Source organism: Papio anubis, chromosome 3, assembly GCF_008728515.1.
Source record: "Papio anubis isolate 15944 chromosome 3, Panubis1.0, whole genome shotgun sequence".
NCBI classification, from domain to species: domain Eukaryota; kingdom Metazoa; phylum Chordata; class Mammalia; order Primates; family Cercopithecidae; genus Papio; species Papio anubis.
The window spans coordinates 99,730,121-99,747,412 of NC_044978.1; the positions used below are offsets into that span (position 1 = coordinate 99,730,121).

At 39.3% G+C, this 17,292-nt stretch overlaps 2 protein-coding genes across 4 annotated transcripts in view; both read right to left on the minus strand.

Moving 5' to 3' along the window:
• Positions 1-13,689, minus strand: part of PDCL2 (phosducin like 2) — a 35,299-nt gene extending 21,610 nt beyond the window's left edge. Inside the window, exons 1-3 of the mRNA XM_031664462.1 lie at positions 13,553-13,689; positions 5,259-5,379; positions 3,618-3,708 (exon numbers count right to left, since the gene is read on the minus strand). Of these exons, the coding sequence (XP_031520322.1) occupies positions 3,618-3,708; positions 5,259-5,379; positions 13,553-13,558 (218 nt within the window). The 5' untranslated portion in view covers positions 13,559-13,689. The remainder of the gene's footprint in view (positions 1-3,617; positions 3,709-5,258; positions 5,380-13,552) is intronic.
• Positions 13,690-16,631: 2,942 nt separating this feature from the next.
• Positions 16,632-17,292, minus strand: part of NMU (neuromedin U) — a 36,029-nt gene continuing 35,368 nt past the window's right edge. For all 3 annotated transcript variants that reach the window (XM_031664463.1, XM_009207072.4, XM_003898873.4), the window contains one exon: positions 16,632-16,812. The gene's annotated coding sequence lies outside the window, so the exon portion shown is untranslated. The remainder of the gene's footprint in view (positions 16,813-17,292) is intronic.

The window sequence follows — 17,292 nt, forward strand, 5'->3', positions numbered from 1 at the left end:
TCCCAGATTCAAGCAATTCTCCTGCCTCAGCCTTCCGAATAGGTGGGATTACAGGTGCAGGACACTACACCCAGTTAATTTTTGTATTTTAGGAGAGACAGAGTTTCACCATGTTGGCCAGGCTGGTCTTGAACTCCTGACTCAGGTGATCTGCCTGCCTTGGCCTCCCAAAGGGCTGGGATTACAGGCATGGGCCACTGTGCCTGGCCTTCTCAGGCTTCTTTTATAAAAGCACTAATGCCATTCATGAAGGGAGAGCCCTCATGACCTAATTACCTCCCTAAGGCTCCACCTCTTAATGTCATCACTTTGGGGGGGGATTAGGTTTCAACATATGAATTTCGGGGGAGGGAGGACACAAACATTCAGACCACAGCACCATCATTTAGTGGTTTTTAGGGAGGTTTCATTAGACAGGCATGATTGAATAAATCATTGGCCACTGGTGATTAACTCAATCTCTAGCCCCTCTGCCCTCGCCAGAGAGCAGGGAATAGTATTAAAAGTTCTAACCTTCTTATCACATGGTTAGTTCCTCTGACAACCAGCCCTCTTCCTAAAGCTACTAGGATCCCCTCCCCCAAGAATCATCTCATGAGCATACCAAAGGTACTTTTATCACCCAGCAAATTCCAAGTATGTCTGTGTCAGGAACTGGGGATGAAGATCAAATATATATTTCTTATTATCACAGTTCCAGAATATCTTTTATTCCTGTTTATAACTTCTATTTCTTTATTGCTATTCTCTTTTTGATCATACATTCATATCTTTTTAGCTCTTTAAGCATCTGTAAGATAGTTGTCTTAAAATCTTTGTCTAGTAAGTCTGACTTCTGGGCTTCCTCAAGTGCATTTTCTATCAGTATATTTTGTTCCTTTGAATGGACCATACTTTCTTTGTATGCCTTGTGATTTTTGTTGAAAACTAGACATTTGAATCCTATAATGTGAACATTTCCTATAATGTGAACACATCCTATAATGAATCCTATAATGTGAATCCTATAAAGTGTGACATTTGAATCCTATAATGTGGTAACTTTGGAAATAAGTTCTCCTCCTTTGCCAGGGTTTTGTTTTAATTGTTGTAGGCTGTCTTTGTACTGGGAATCATTCTGAGGTATAAGCTTTAAGGTCTTCTCACGTATTTTCTGAGCCTGCATCTTCCCCAGAGTAAATGCACTGGCTTTCTATATTTTCCCAAAAGTACAGTTGGTTTTGAATTTTTAAAAAAGGTTATAGCTCTGTTAAATCCTCTGATAGCTGCCTGAGCCAGTGGGGGTTCACACAATGGCAGCCAGTCTCTGTTCCTGTACATCCATGTTCAGAAGCAGCAATCTGTAATAAGAACACAGAACCCCAATATTTGGAGGAAAAGATCCTATTGTCCACCTTGGCTCCAGCAAGCTGTGTCAGAAATATAGGTTGTCAGCTGCCTATCATGGAGCTAGGGATTGAGTATGAACAACTACTACTGAACTGAGGGCTGAAATCAACTGGTACTGCCATTTACCAGCCAAATTTTCACTTGGAAACTACAAGCATTCAATATTATCCAGAGTACTAAAACAGTCACTTCAGACAGTTCCTGCTAGTACAATCTTTGATTAGGTAGAGAGATGGATTTTTGGAGCTTCCTATTCTGCTATTTTTACTGATGTCTCATTAGTGGGTTTGGTTTATTTTTAAAGAGTTCTTCAATTAGGGTTTATTTGGAGTTTTCTTATAATTAAAGTTATGCATTACTGAGAAGGATACCACAGAGGTGATATGTCCTTCTCAGTACAACATACCAGGGATTACTTGATCACCTCCCAGCATATTTTACTGGTGATGTTAGACTTGATCATTTGCCTAAGACAGTATCTGCCTATAAACTTAGTATTTCCTCCTTTATAATTACTAAATATTTGGGGAAGAATTCTTTGAAATTATGCAATATCCTGTTTGTGTTTAAACTTTCAACCAATCGTTTTAGCATCCACCACTGGATCTTACCCATAGGAAATTACCACTGTTCTGATGGTGATTTTTCTATTTCTCTCATTTCATTTACATTGATTAATTAAAATTCTTCGGTAAAGGAGAGAGATTACTTCTTCCAAATTTGTTCATATATTAAGTTACTTATATTATTATGAACTTTTATATATTTATTTCATTATTTGCTTTATAATCCAATCATATAATTATTGATTTTGTTGTTCAAGTTGTTCTAACTTTGGCCCTTGGAAGATCTTTCCATTTGACTCCTGGGACTTTTTTTTTTTTTTTAAGTACTTCCTTACCTACTGGCTACATAAGATGTTTCATATTCATATTATACTTTCCTAACACACACCGAAGGATCAAGCAGTTCACTAAGGAGCACTGATTCCTGTTATTAGAGAATAGTACTTATTTGTTTTTGTTTGTTTGTTTGTTTGTTTGAGATGGAGTTTCGCTCTTGTTGCCCAGGCTGGATGGAGTGCAATGGCACGATCTCGGCTCACTGCTACCTCCACCTCCCAGGTTCAAGTGATTCTCCTGCCTCAGCTTCTCAAGTAGCTGGGATTACAGGCATGTGTCACAATGCCTGGCTAATTCTGTATTTTTAGTAGACACGGGTTTCATCATGTTGGCCAGACTGGTTTGAAACTCCTGACCTCAGGTGATCCACCCACCTCGGCCTCCCAAAGTGCCTGGATTACAGGCGTGAGCCACTGCACCCTGCCTGAGAAAGATCTGATTGCTATATCTGCTCATTGCTCCCGGAGTATTGCTGTTCTAACTCCATTCACTGGTGGGTTTTGGTTTTTATTTTTGTTTTGTAGAGACAGGGTCTTACTATGTTGCCCAGGCTGGTCTGTAACTCTTAGCCTCAAGCAATCTTCCCACCATAGCCTCCCAAAGTCAGAGATTACAGGCATGAGCCACTGTGTCTAGTCCCAATTCACTGGTTTTTTTTTTAATTGTTAAAATGACCTTGCATTCCTGCAATCAATACCACTTGATCAAGATTTATTATTTCCTTAAATTGCTGGACTTAATTTGCTAATATTTCCTTAAAGATTTTGTGTTTACAGTCATGAAGGATATTTGTAGTACTCTGTTTTAGTGATATCTTTCTCTGGTTTTAGTATCAGGATAATACTGGTCTTGTAAAAATTATTTTAGAACTTAGAACAGGTTCATACATTTCCCAGCTTATTTTAGTTGTGAAGTAAGTTGGGAAATGTATGACCCTGTTCTAATTTCTAAAATAATTTGTTTAAGAGTAGTAATTAATTACTCACGAAATGATAGTTGCCTTTGACAGGCATCATGCTAGAAGGAAAATCATGGCCATCTTTTTACTGGCCTCTTATTGCTATATTCCACTTTAATCATACATAGCTTGATGAAGTTATATTGTACATTATTGGATAATTTTCTATTCAATCAAAGGCAAAATATTAAGAAAAAATAAAGTAATGATGTAATAAAATTCCACCTTACATAAAGGGAGTTTCAAAATGTTACTTAAAAATTAGTTTTGTTCTTTGTAAAACCTATCTGACAAGACAAATCTTTTTAGTTTTATTCTTATAATACTTCATTCAAAAATTTATAATTAACCCAAACGAATCACTGTACCTGTATGTTTCAATAGCTTGCATATCTTCTTCATCAAATTCATCTTCAGCTTCCTTCAGCTGTGCAAGAGTCATCTTTTCAAATGGTTTCACTAAAACAACATAAATTATAGATTATCAAATTGTTTAAAAATTTTTTTACTATACAATCAATGTCTAGAAAAAAACTGTCTTAGACAAAGGAGATCAACAGTATCTTTAAACAGCCGGGTGTGATGGAATCCCAGCACTTTGGTAGGTCAAGGTGGGCGGATCACTTGAGGTCAGAAGTTTGAGACCAACCTGGCCAACATGGTGAAACCCTATCTCTACTAAAAATACAAAAATTAGTCAGGTGTGGTGGCAACACCTGTAATCCTAGCTACTTGGGAGGCTGAGGCAGGAGAATCACTTGAACCCAAATGGCTGAGGTTGCAGTGAGCTGAGATCACACCACTGCATTCCACCCGGGGCAACAAAGCGAGACTTGGTCTCAAAAAAACAAACAAACAAAAAAGAGTATCTTCAAACAAACATAAAGCAGCCAGCCACCAAAAAAAGGTATACATATTATAGAAAGTATAACATTAAAGTATTACTCCGTCAAAGTTCATAGAACTGACAGGCTACATTTAAAACTAGGTATGGGCCGGGCGCGGTGGCTCAAACCTATAATCCCAGCACTTTGGGAAGCCGAGACGGGCGGATTACGAGGTCAGGAGATCGAGACCATCCTGGCTAACACGATGAAACCCCGTCTCTACTAAAAAATACAAAAAAAACTAGCCAGGCAAGGTGGCGGGCGCCTGTAGTCCCAGCTACTCGGGAGGCTGAGGCAGGAAAATGGCATAAACCCGGGAGGCGGAGCTTGCAGTGAGCCGAGATCCGGCCACTGCACTCCATCCAGCCTAGGCGACAGAGTGAGACTCCGTCCCCCTCCTCAAAAAAACAAAAAAAACTAGGTATGAAAATCAATTAGATTTCATAAATTCAGATTTCCCTCAAGTACCTGGAAATCTTGATAAAGAAGACATACTATACATACTATAAAGAATGATAAAAATAGATGGTAATAAGGTAGAGGGACAGGGTGGGAGAAGAAAGCTCCCTAGTTTATGCAACAGGCTATTTCAGCTCTGTTATTAACTAGTATGCGATTTTCGAAATGTGAAATTAGTCATTTTAGGTGTATACAAATACTGAAACAATATAAATACTGAAAGTAGTTGGGGTTTATATTAAATGTTTTTTTTTTGTTTTGTTTTTTTGAGACAGAGTCTTGCTCTGTCACCCAGGCTGGAGTGCAGTGGTGCAATCTTGGCTCATTGCAAGCTCTGGCTCCTGGGTTCACACCATTCTCCTGCCTCAGCCTCCCGAGTAGCTAGGACTACAGGCGCTCGCCACCATACCCCGCTAATTTTGTTTTTGTATTTTTAGTAGGGACTGAGTTTCACCGTGTTAGCCAGGATGGTCTCGATCTCCTGACCTCGTGATCCGCCCGCCTCCACCTCCCAAAGTGCTGGGATTACAGGCGTCAGCCACCGCGCCCAGCCTATATTAAATGATTTCTAATGTCCTCTCTCCCACTATGTTCATGAAGTACCTTACTACTAACTTAACTGTATTATTCCCATCATCCAGCCCACCAAATCTACAACCATACCCATTGCTTCTTTCTGTAAACATAAAACCATTTCTTCAATTTCATCTTTTGACTCTTCTTTAGGAGGAAGAATGCCAAAATCTCTTAAAATGTCATTCCATTCTGTATCTTCATTGGGATCCTACACAAAAAGGAAAGAAAAGAAAATTAACATGGTTGTACACTTTAATATGTATTTGGAAAATTCATTGACATGTAGCACTTAAGTATTCAATTGTTCATGAGCTCTACAGTTAATTGGTTTTGGAGAATAAAGCAAAGTGACCTACTTTCTCCTACTTTCCAGCACTAATGGGATTATGTGCTCCATTGAAAACTTTAATAAAGTATCAATTTAGAATACATATATAGAATATTAAGGAAGTATCTCCTAAGTCATGGAAAATTTGCTGAAGACTGCATTGGGCAAAACCAATTCACATCATACACAAATACAGTTTGGTTTCCTTTTCTACGTAAGCATTCGAGACCATCAGATGAACTTCCTTTTTTTTTTTTTTTTTTGAGACAGAGTCTTGCTCTGTCACCCAAGCTGGAATGCAGTGGCATGATCTTGGCTCACTTGCAACCTCCACCTCCTGGGTTCAAGTAATTCTCATGCCTCAGCCTCCTGAGTAGCTGAGACTACAGGCTTGCTCCACCAAGCCTAGCTAATTTTTGTATTTTTACAGGGTTTCCCTATGTTGCTTCAGCTGGTCTTGAACTCCTGGCCTCAAGTGATCCTCCCTCCTCAGTCTTCCAAACTGCTGGGATTATCTTTGCTAATTTTAAAATTGGGTTGTTTTCTTACTACTGTTATTTGAGTTCCATATATATTTTAAGTAGTAATGCCATGTCAAGCGTATTGCTTGCAAATATTTTTTCCCAATATATAGATTGTCTCTTCACTTTGCTAACTGTTTCCTTTGCTGTGCAGAAGTTTTTTAGTTCGATGTAATCTTGTCTATTTTTGCTTTGTTGCCTGAGCTTGGGGGATTAAATCCAAAAATTCACTGCTTAGACCAGTAGTGTGTAGTTTTTCCCCTGTGTTTTCTTCTTGTATAATATTTTCACAATTTCAGGTCTTATATTTAGGTCTTTAATCAATTTTTAGTTGATTTTTATAGATGGAGTGGGATAAGGGTCCAATTTCATTCCCCAAAACCAATTATTGAAGAGACTGCCCCTTCCCCCATTGTGTGTTCTTGTCCCCTTTGCCAAAAATCAATTGACTGTAAATGTATGAGTTCATTTTTGAGTTCTCCATTGGTCAATGTCTATTTTATGCCAGTACCATGCTGTTTTGATTACAATGGCTTTGCAATATAGTTTGAAGTCAGGTAATGTGATGCCTCTAGTTTTCTTCTTTATGCTCAAGATTGTCTTAGCTATTCAGAGTTTCTTGTAGTGCCATATGGATTTTAGAACTGCTTTTTCTACTTCTGTACAAAAGGGCAAATTGGAATCTTGATAAGGATTATATGGAATCTGCAGATTGCTTTGGGTAATATGAACACTTTAACAATAATTTTTCCAATCCATGAACATGGAATATCTTCCTATTTATTTGAGTCTTCTTCAATCTCTTTCATCAATATTTTATCATTTTCAGTCTACAGATTTTTCACATCCTTCTTTAAGAAGTATTTAAATCCTAAGTATTTACTTTTTTGTAAATATTATAAATGGGATTATTTCCTCGATTTATTTCTCTGATAGTTCATTGTTAGTATACAGAAATGCTACTAGTTTTTTTGTTGTTTTTGTTTTGTTTCGTTTTGTGTTTTGTTTTTTGAGATGGAGTCTCACTCTATCGCCCAGGCTGGAGTGGAGTGGTGCAAACTCAGCTCACTGCAACCTCTGCCTCCTGGGTTCAAGCAATTCTCCTGTCTCAGCCTCCCGAGTAGCTGGAACTACAGGTGCCTACCACCTCACCCGGCTAATTTTGTATTTTTAGTAGAGATGAGGTTTCACCATGTCGGCCAGGCTGGTCTTAAACTCCTGGCTTCAAGTGAGACACCCACCTCAGCCTCCCAAAGTGCTGGGATTATAGGTATGAGCCACCACGCCTGGCCAGAAATGCTACTAGTTTTTATATTGATTTGGTATCTTGCAACTTTACTGTATCCATTTATTAGTCCTAACAGTTTTTTGGTGGGGACTTTAGGGTTTTATATATACAAGATTACATCATAAGCAAACAGCAACAATTTCACTATTTCCTTTCCTGTTTGGATGCCTTTATTTATTTCTCTTGCTTAATTGCTCTGGCAAAGACCTCTGGTACTATATTGAATAGAAGTAGTGAGAATGGGCATCCTTGTCTAAGAAATAAAGCTTTCAACCTTACCATTGAATATAATATCATCGGTAGGCTTGTCATATATGCCTTTATTGTGTTGAGGTATATTCCTTCTATACCTAATTTGTTGCAAGTTTTTATCATGAAAGGATATTAAATTTGGTTGAATGCTTTTTCTGCATCTAACAAGATTATCATATGATTTTTGTCCATAATTCTTTTAATGTGGTGTGTCACATATGTAGATTTGCATATGCTGAAACATCCTTGCATCGACAGGATAAATTCCACTTAATTGTGGTACATTATTCTTTTAATGTGCTGTTGACTTCAGTTTGCTAGTATTTTGTTGGGGATTTTTACATCTGTGTTCTTCAGAGATAATGGCTTCTAATTTTCTTTTCTTGTAATGTCCAGGTCTGGCTTTGATGTCAAAGTAATGTTGATCTCATTAAAAAGATTTAGGGCCGGGTGCAGTGGCTCAGGCCTGTAATCCCAGCACCTTAGGAGGCCGAGGTGGGCAGATCACCTGAAGTCAGGAGTTCGAGACCAGCCTGGCCAACATGGTGAAACCCTGTCTCTACTAAAAATACAAAAATTAGCTGGGCACAGTGGCAGGCACCTGTAATCCCAGCTACTCGAGAGACTGAGGCAAGAGAATCACTTGAACCCAGGAGGAGGAGGTTGCAGTGAGCCGAGATCGCACCATTGCACTCCAGCCTGGGAGACAAAGTGAGACACTGTCACAAAAAAAGACAACAACAACAACAACAAAAAACATTTAGAAGTATTCCTTTTCTATTTTTGGAAGAGTTTAAGAAGGATTGGTATTAGTTCTCCTTGAAATGTTTGGTCGAATTTACTGGTGAAGCCATCAGGTCCTGGACTTTTCTTTGATGAGAGACTTTATTTTTTATTCAATCTCCTTATTTGTTATTGGTCTGTTTAGATTCTGTATTTCTTCTTGATCCACTGTTGGTAGGCTCTATGTGTCTAGGGATTTATCCAATTCTTCTAGGTTATCCAATCCATTGGCATGTAACTGTTCATATTAATGTCTTACGATGCTTTGTATTTCTGTGGTACCAGCTGTAAGGTCTCCTCTTTTGTTTCTGATTTTATTTGAGTCTTCTTTATTCTTAGTATTGGTAAGGTTTTGTTGATTTTATATTTTCAAAAAAAACAAAGATTTTGTTGATTTTTTCTATTGTTTTTCTAGTCTTTATTTATTTCTGCTGTTTGTTATTTCTATCCTTCTGATAACTGTAAGCTTAGTTTGTTCTTTTTTGTTGTTGGCATTTATTGCTATGCATTTCCCTCTTAAATCTGCTTTTGCTGCCTTCCATAGGTTTTGTTGTAGTTCCATTTTTGTTTTCCTCAATATATTTTAAAATTTCTCTTCTAATTTCTTCTTTGACCCATTGGTTGTTCAGTAGCATGTTGTTTAATTTTCACATGTTTGTTAATTTTCTAAGATTTCCCCTGTTATTCATTTCTATAATAGAAAATCTGTACTCATAAAATGATAGCCCCTCATTCTCTCCTCTTCCAAACTCCAGGAAACCATTGTTCTATGTTCTACTTTCTACCATGTATTTGACTATTCTATGTACTTCATGCAAGTGGAACCATACAATAATTGTCCTTTTGTGACTGGCTTATTTCGCTTAGCGTGTTTTCAAGGTTCAACTACGTTGTAGCACGTAGCAGAATTCCATTCTTTTTTAAGGTTGAATAATATTCCATTGTACATATATACCACATTTTGTTTATTCATCCATCAATGGACATTTGGGTAGTTTTCACTTTTCATTGTTAGGAATAAAGCTGTTGTAAAAATGGGTATACAAGTATCTGTTTAAGTCCTTATGTCCTTACTTTCAATTCTTTTGGGTATATACCTGGAAGGAGAATTACTGGATCATATGTTATCTGTTTAATTTGGAAGGAAATTACCAGTTTTCTACAGCAGTTGCACAGTTTTACATTCCTACCAGCAACGCAAAAGGGTTCTAATTTGTCTACATCCTTATCAACAGTTTTGTTATTGTCAATCTTTTCTATCATAAACATTCTAATGGGTGTGAAGTAGATTGTGGTTTTGAGCTGCATCCCCCTCATGATTAGTGATGTTAAGCATCTTTTCATGTGCTTATTGGCTATTTATAGATCTTCTTTTAAGAAATGTCTATTCAAGTTTGGCTGAGTCCATTTTGTACTCTATAACAAAATATCTTAGACGGTAAATTATAAAGAACAGAAATTTATTTTTCACTGTTCTGGAGGCTGGGAAATCTAAGATTATGGCACTGTCAAGTTCATTGTCCAGTGAGGGTCTGATCTCGTCTTTCAAGATGGTACTTTGAACACTGTGTCTTCCATAGGAGAGAAACACTGTGTCCTCACATGGCAAAAGACAGGATAGTTAAAAAAAAAAAAAAAAAAAAAAAAAGGGACAAACTCTCTCTAACAAGCCCTTTTATAAGGGTATCTAATCTCATTTACAAGGAAGGAGACGAATGGCCTAATCACCTCTTAAGGGCCCCACCTCCTAATACAATCACATTGGAAACACCTGAATTTTGGAGCCGACACAAACTATAGCAAAATCTTTTGCCCATTTTTATATTGGGTTGTCTTTTTGTTGTTGAATTTTAGGAAGTCTTTACATTTTCTGGATATTATTCTCTCATCAAATATATGATCAGCCAATATTTTCTATTCTGTGGGTTGTCTTTTTTTTTTTTTTTTTTTTGAGATGAAGTCTCGGTCTATTGCCCAGGATGGAGTACAGTGGAGCAATCTCGGCTCATTGCGAATTCCGTTTCCTGGGTTTAAACGATTCTCCTACCTCAGCCTCCTGAGTAGCTAGGATTACAGATGCCCACCACTACACCCAGCTAATTTTTGTATTTTTAGTAGAGATTGGGTTTCACCATGTTGGCCAGGTTGGTCTCAAACTCCTGACCTCAATGATCCACCTGCCTCAGCCTCCCAAAGTGCTGGGATTACAGGTTTGAGCCACCGCACCTCACTACTTATCTTTTCACTCTCTTGATAATGTCCTCTGAAGCAAAAAAAAAGCTTTAAATTTGGTAAAGTACAATTTATTTATTTCTTTTGTTACCTGTGCTTTTGGTGTCATAACCAAGAAATTACTGTCAAACTCAATGTCATGAGTCTATCTTATGTTTCCTTTTAAGATATTTCTACCTTTAGCTATAGGACTTTGATGTAGTTTGAGTAAATTTTTGTATACAGTTATGAAAGAAAAATAAATCTTAGGATCCCTAAATCAGTAAGCCAAGGGAAAAGTCAAGTTGGGAACTATGTCAGGCAAATCTGCCTCTCATTTTATTCCTAAATAAAATAGCTACAAAGACAAAAAGCTACACACCTCCCTCACAATTTGCCCAAAAGGAAATTCCTTGTGGACAAAGGACAGACTGGAACTGAAAATCATCCCTCTCAGACTCACCTGAGACAAATGCATATCTGACTGCTTCCTCTGCTCTGTTGTTTATGTAAAAATGCAGATTCGCTGAGCCAGACTAAATTGTGTATTCAGTGGAAAGCTACTCAAGGACTCAAAAGAATCAAGGACTCTCTTATCTACTTCTGACCTGAAACCCCCTCTTCAAGTTGTCCTGCTTACTATACCAAATCAATGTACATCTTACACATATTGAGAATGATGTCTCCCATCTCCCTAACATATATAAATGCAAGCTGTACCCCAACCACATTGGACGCATGTCATCAGGACCTCTTAACACTGTGTCACGGGTACATCCTTAACGTTGGCAAAATAAACTTTCTAAGTCAACTGAAACCTGTCTCAGATATTTCAGATTCACAAAGTCTAAGATAAGGTTCCAGTTTACCCAGCACCATTTATTGAAAAAAAATTAACTATTGCCCATTTAATGGTCTTAGCACTCTTGTTAAAAATTTTTTGAAAAGATGTGTGGGTTTATTTCAAGGCTTTCTATTCTACTCTTGTCTGTTTTATAGTTTTCAGTATTTATAAGTACAGTTGTTTTTGTTATTGTTGTTGTTTTTTTTTTGAGACAGAGTCTCGCTCTGTCGCCCAGGCTGGAGTGCAGTGGCGGCTCACTGCAAGCTCCACCTCCTGGGTTCATGACATTCTCCTGCCTCAGCCTCCCGAGTAGCTGGGACTACAGGTGCCCGCCACCATGCCCAGCTAATTTTTTGTATTTTTTTTTAGTAGAGACAGGGTTTCACCGTGTTAGCCAGGATGGTCTCGATCTCCTGACTTGTGATCCACCCGCCTCGGCCTCCCAGAGTGCTGGGATTACAGGCACTGTGCCCGGCCAGTCTGGTTGTTTTATAACCTATTTCTGACCATTCTGTTATCTAAAAATCTCTGTAACTCTGTTTTTCTTGGTTCATGGTCTCACAGTGGCTTATTTCCTTGTGTGCTTGGTTACCTTTGACTGATTTCTGCTTTCTGTCCTCGAAAACTTATTGATGGGAATTCCTTAAAGCCTAAACTAAACACATCTTCCTCTATAGAGGATTTGTATGTTTTTTCTTCCGGGTATTTGAGGGCACTATAATATATAACGAATTCACAGTTTAAGGTTGCTGGACTACCCAACAATACGACTCAGGTTACAAATCCATATGAGAGCTGTCTTGGGCCGAAATGTTTTTCGACGGGGTTTAATCCTTTTCATTTTCTCCTCTGTTCCACTAAGCACCAAGATATCCCTCCCTAAATTCTCCTAGACATGTGTTTACCGCCGGTTCACCCTCCTACTCATCTCCCATCCTTTGATGAACCAAACCCTTTGGTTCCACCTCAAATAATTTTCTATCATTCTGACTTCTTAGCTGGGACAGACTCCTGTAATAAAAGACAGATTAACAAGAGAAAAAATCCTGTTTATTAGTATGTATACTTCATGGATACATTGGAGATACCAGGGAAAATGAGTGTATCTCAAAGAGGTTGCTTAGAATTCAGACTTAAATAACATGTTTAGCTGGAAAAAAAAAAGGGGTATGTGGGAAGCAAGTGATGGGGAGGAATCCAGGAAAAGCAGGATGTATTAAGAGTAAGCTTTGCTAGCCAGGCACTGTAGTCCCAGCTCTTTGTCCCATTATCCCAAGATTACAGGTTGGGTCCCAACTCAAGCCTGTAATCCCAGCACTTTGAGAGGCCAAAGCAGGCAGATCTTTTGAGGTCAGGAGTCCGAGACTAGCCTGGCGAACGTGTTGAAACCCTGTGTCTACTAAAAATACAAAAAGTGGCCAGGCGTGGTGGTGCACTCCTGTAGCATATATAAATGCAAGCTGTACCCCAGCCACATTGGACGCATGTCATCAGGACCTCTTAAGGCTGTGTCATGGGTACATCCTTAACGTTGGCAAAATAAACTTTCTAAGTCAACTGAAACCTGTTTCAGATATTTCAGATTCACAAAGTCTAAGATAAGGTTCCAACTTCATTCTTTTGCATGTGGATATCCAGTTTACCCAGCACAATTTATTGAAAAAAAAATTAACTGTTGCCCATTTAATGGTCTTAGCACTCTTGTTAAAAACTTTTTGAAAAGATGTGTGGGTTTATTTCAAGGCTTTCTATTCTACAAAAACTAGTAGGTTTTCTGTTCTTATCATTTTTTAAGGTAGTGGAGGAGGACAAATTGAATTACACTTGGGCTAACGTTGCTGGTCTATTTCTTAAGTCAAAAATAGTATGCAGCAGTAAGATTTCTATGATTCTGGTGTGAAATACAATACGCAGCAACTCTTTTAACGTTTTCTCCAGCGACAGACACAAGTCTTAAAGGCTGAAAAAATGGCGTTTTCCTAGAGGATTTTTCTCAAAACTAGACAGAGAAGCACGCAAAATTGAGCACTTTTCAAGAACAAATGTTAGAGCCTAACTCCTGTGTCCGCCCTCCCCATTTGTGTCTCTTGGCTTCGGGCCCAGCTGGAGACCCACTGGGTGTTCCAGGGTCGCCCGGCGAGTCCCTACCCTCACCTGCATGATGTGCTGCTCTGCCCCTCAGGAGCCCGCGTCGTCCTGTAGCTGGCGAGGCGCCACGGATTGAGACCCGCAGCCTCCTCCAGGCAGGAAGCGCGCCCGCTTCAGGCCCGGCGGTTTCGAGTGCCCGCCGGAAGAGGCAGAGGCGAACAAGGACTTGTTACGCTTGTGCGGACGAGGCAGCTTGGTTGCCAGGCAATGCAGAGGCCTAACACAGGGGATGGTTGTGGGTACTGACGCCCCAGAGCCTGGAGCCTCTATCCCAAGCACTGCCTTTCCCGTTCGCTGTGTGGTGCTGGTGTGGACATTCCTGTCAACTTTTCCCTCCATCACCACCACTGAATCAACCGATTGTTTCAGAGCCTCTGGCACCCTTCAAACCGAGTCCTGTCTTCATGGAGAAATAACAAACTCCTGGAACGGAGAACCTTTATTCAGAGGAGGGGTTCTTAACCTGGAATCCATAGACTATATATATTTTTTTGTTTTGAGACAGGGTCTTACTCTGTCGCACCGGCTGGAGTGAAGTGGTGCAAACACTGCTCACTGCAGCCTCCACCTCCAAGGCTCAAGCAATCCTCCTGTATAAGCGTCCCAAGTAGCTGGGATCACAGATGCATGTGCCATCATACCCAGATAATTTTTTTTTAATTTTTTTTGTAGAGACAGGGGTCTCACATGTTGCCTAGGCTGGTTTCAAATTCCTGGGCTCAAGTGATCCTCCCACTTCAGTCTCCCAAAGTGCTGGGATTACAGGCATGAGCCACCACACTTAGCCCATACAATATATTTGGATAGACTTTAGGGAATATCTTGCTCCCCAGCCCCCAAGTGTACACATAATTTTGTTGTAGGTGTACATTTTTTTTTTCTGAAATTAAGAACCAGAGCTTTCATTAGATGCTTAAATGGGACTGTAGGCCCCCCAATTCCATCTTAAAAATCCACTGCCTTAAGTGACAGAAGCTCTGGCTTTAGGCCAGGCACGGTGGCACACGCCTGCAATCCCAGCTCTTTGGGAGGCTGAGGCAGGCAGATCACTTGAGCTCAGGAGTTCAAGACCAGCCTGGCCAACATGGTGAAACTCCCATCTCTACTAAAAATCCAAAAACTAACGGGATGTGGCGGGTGCCTGTAATCCCAGCTACCCAGGAGGCAGAGGTTGCAGCGAGCCAAGTTCACACCACTGCACTCCAGCCTGAGTGACAGAGTGAGATCTGTCTAAACTGAGGGGAAAAAATAAATAAATAAATAAAGCTCTGGCTTTAGGTAGGATATCTAGACAGGTGGGGGTTCCTTTGTGTTTAAATTAAGGAAAGGATGTTTACTGGGAGCTGCCAGGAACTTGAGGAAAACACTTGGTGTTTTACACAAGTTGTTTTACACAGTTCCAGAGATGTACTCACAGGACTTGGAAAGAAAAAAAATGTTTTTAATGACATAACTTTAAACTTGGGTTCAGCATGGGACCAGTCCATCTGTAGTGCCCAGCGGGTACTTGATACAAATCTTATACTCCTAGTAGCCCATATATTCTGTTGTGTTTGCATATGAGACATGAATTTGTTAAATATAAATAATTTAAAACATATCACAATTTTTGTAATAATGTCTTGGTATTTTCCTCATCTTCTTCCTCTTCCTCTTTCTTCTTCTTCTTCATCCCCGGAGCCCTAAAAATGTTACCTATATCTCTCTGGATTTCTGAGAGGCCCTGAGAACTGCTGATTAAATTAACATTCTTTTCTTGTTCTGACAATCCAAAGTCCAGGTTAGTTGAAGTACTGTGCACAGAACTAGCTAATGCAGCCCCATGCATTTGTGGCTTTAGGGCAGCATGCTCTCCTTGCTCTCAAGTCCCCATCTTATCAAGGCATTTTTTTTTCCCTAAAAATAATGTATGTTTTTCTCTTCTGCTTCTTCTTATGTTCTTCACTCAGGCTGACAGGAAGTGAAATTCAGGAACTTTGTTAGTAAAAGGTGTAACTTAAGCTATAATAATTGCTCAACATTAGGAAGACAAAGGTTTGTTAGATACTCTGCTCTGAAGAATATCTGTGTAGACCTAATTCTACCTACTCAAAAGAGCCACTGCTTTCTAATCAGCCAGCAACCTTCTTGATGGAGGAGGTGGGAACCTAAGACAGAGGTCAGAAGAAAAAAGATCAAGGGAACCTGAGAGGAGATAAATTCAACCTCCATCTGAAGTTAATTCTGTGCCCACTAAACATTGATTTGATGTTAAAAGTTCCCAATTTGTGTTCATGATCCTCTATTAATAAGATTATTTTCTTTCTGCTAATAGACAGAACTGCTTGCCTTTCAGATGTTGTGAGGTGAAGTAACTTATTTTAGGATAAACTGAATACTATGAATTGGTAGAAAAAGTTGGTCCTCTGATATATTTGTAGCAATCAGATATCCATTATACAGTTTATAAATCAGAACTTGATTATTGGACTATTGGATGGGTTATGGCCCAATCCTCCAACTAGTATAGTTTCAGTTGGTGCTCACATTCTAAGATTGGTAGCTACTGGGCATTCTGGTATTTATGAGAGCTGGTGTTTTGTCACTGACAAAATCCAAATACGATAAACTAATACAGCTCATTAAAACTCAACTCTCAACTCTCTATGAGTGCCTTTAATGAAAACATCAAAAATGCATGTGGGCAGGGCACGGTGACTCATGCCTGTAATCCCAGCACTTTGGGAGGCCAAGGCGGGTGGATAACCTGAGGTCAAGAGTTCGAGACCAGCTTGGCCAACATGGCAAAACCTCGTCTCTACTAAAAATACAAAAAAAAAAAAATTAGCTGGGCATGGTGGTGCATGTCTGTAATCCCAGCTAGTCGGGAGACTGAGGTAGAAGAATCGCTTGAACCCAAGAGACAGAGGTTGCAGTGAACCAAGATTGCACCACTGCACTCCAGCCTGGGTAACAGAGCAAGACTCTGTTTCAAAAAAAAAAAAAAAAAAGCATGTCAGTACTGTCAAACCCGGCAGGGATCTAAGGAACATCATTATTTACGGGTTTATTACACAGTATTTCTCATTAAAACACTAAGCAAAAATATTTTTAGATTTTTTAATTTTCAACAAATTAAACATTTACAACATTGTTACAACTGAGAACATCGACAACACAGGGATTTTCAACAGCGTAAATTTAGCAAGGATTTTTTTCAGAAGAAAACAAAATGTCAGTACATTTTGTATTCCATAGCATTGCTCTGTGGAAAATTAGTTGGCATCCTGCAAAAAAAGAAAAACTGAATTAGATTTAAGTGCAAACGACCACGTGAATATGTGTATATAATTTCTATATTTTGTCATAGAGTAACATTAGCATCTGAAATATTTCCCAGCTGTTCTTCTGTGTGTGTTCTTCTATATATATATATACATACACAATACACACACACACACAGAAGAAATATATATATATGTATTTTTCTTTTTTGAGACAGAGTCTTGCTCTGTTGCCCAGGTTGGAGTACAGTGGCGTGATCTCGGCTCACTGCAGCCTCCACTTCCTGGGTTTAAGCAATTCTCCTGCCTCAGCCTCCTGAGCAGCTGGGATTACAGAAGTGCACCACCACGCCCAGCTAATTTTTGTATTGTTAGTAGAGACAGAGTTTCACTATGTTGGTCAGGCTGGTCTCAAACTCCTGACCTCTAGTGATCTGCCCACTTTGGCATCCCAAAGTGCTGGGATTACCGGCGTGAGTCACC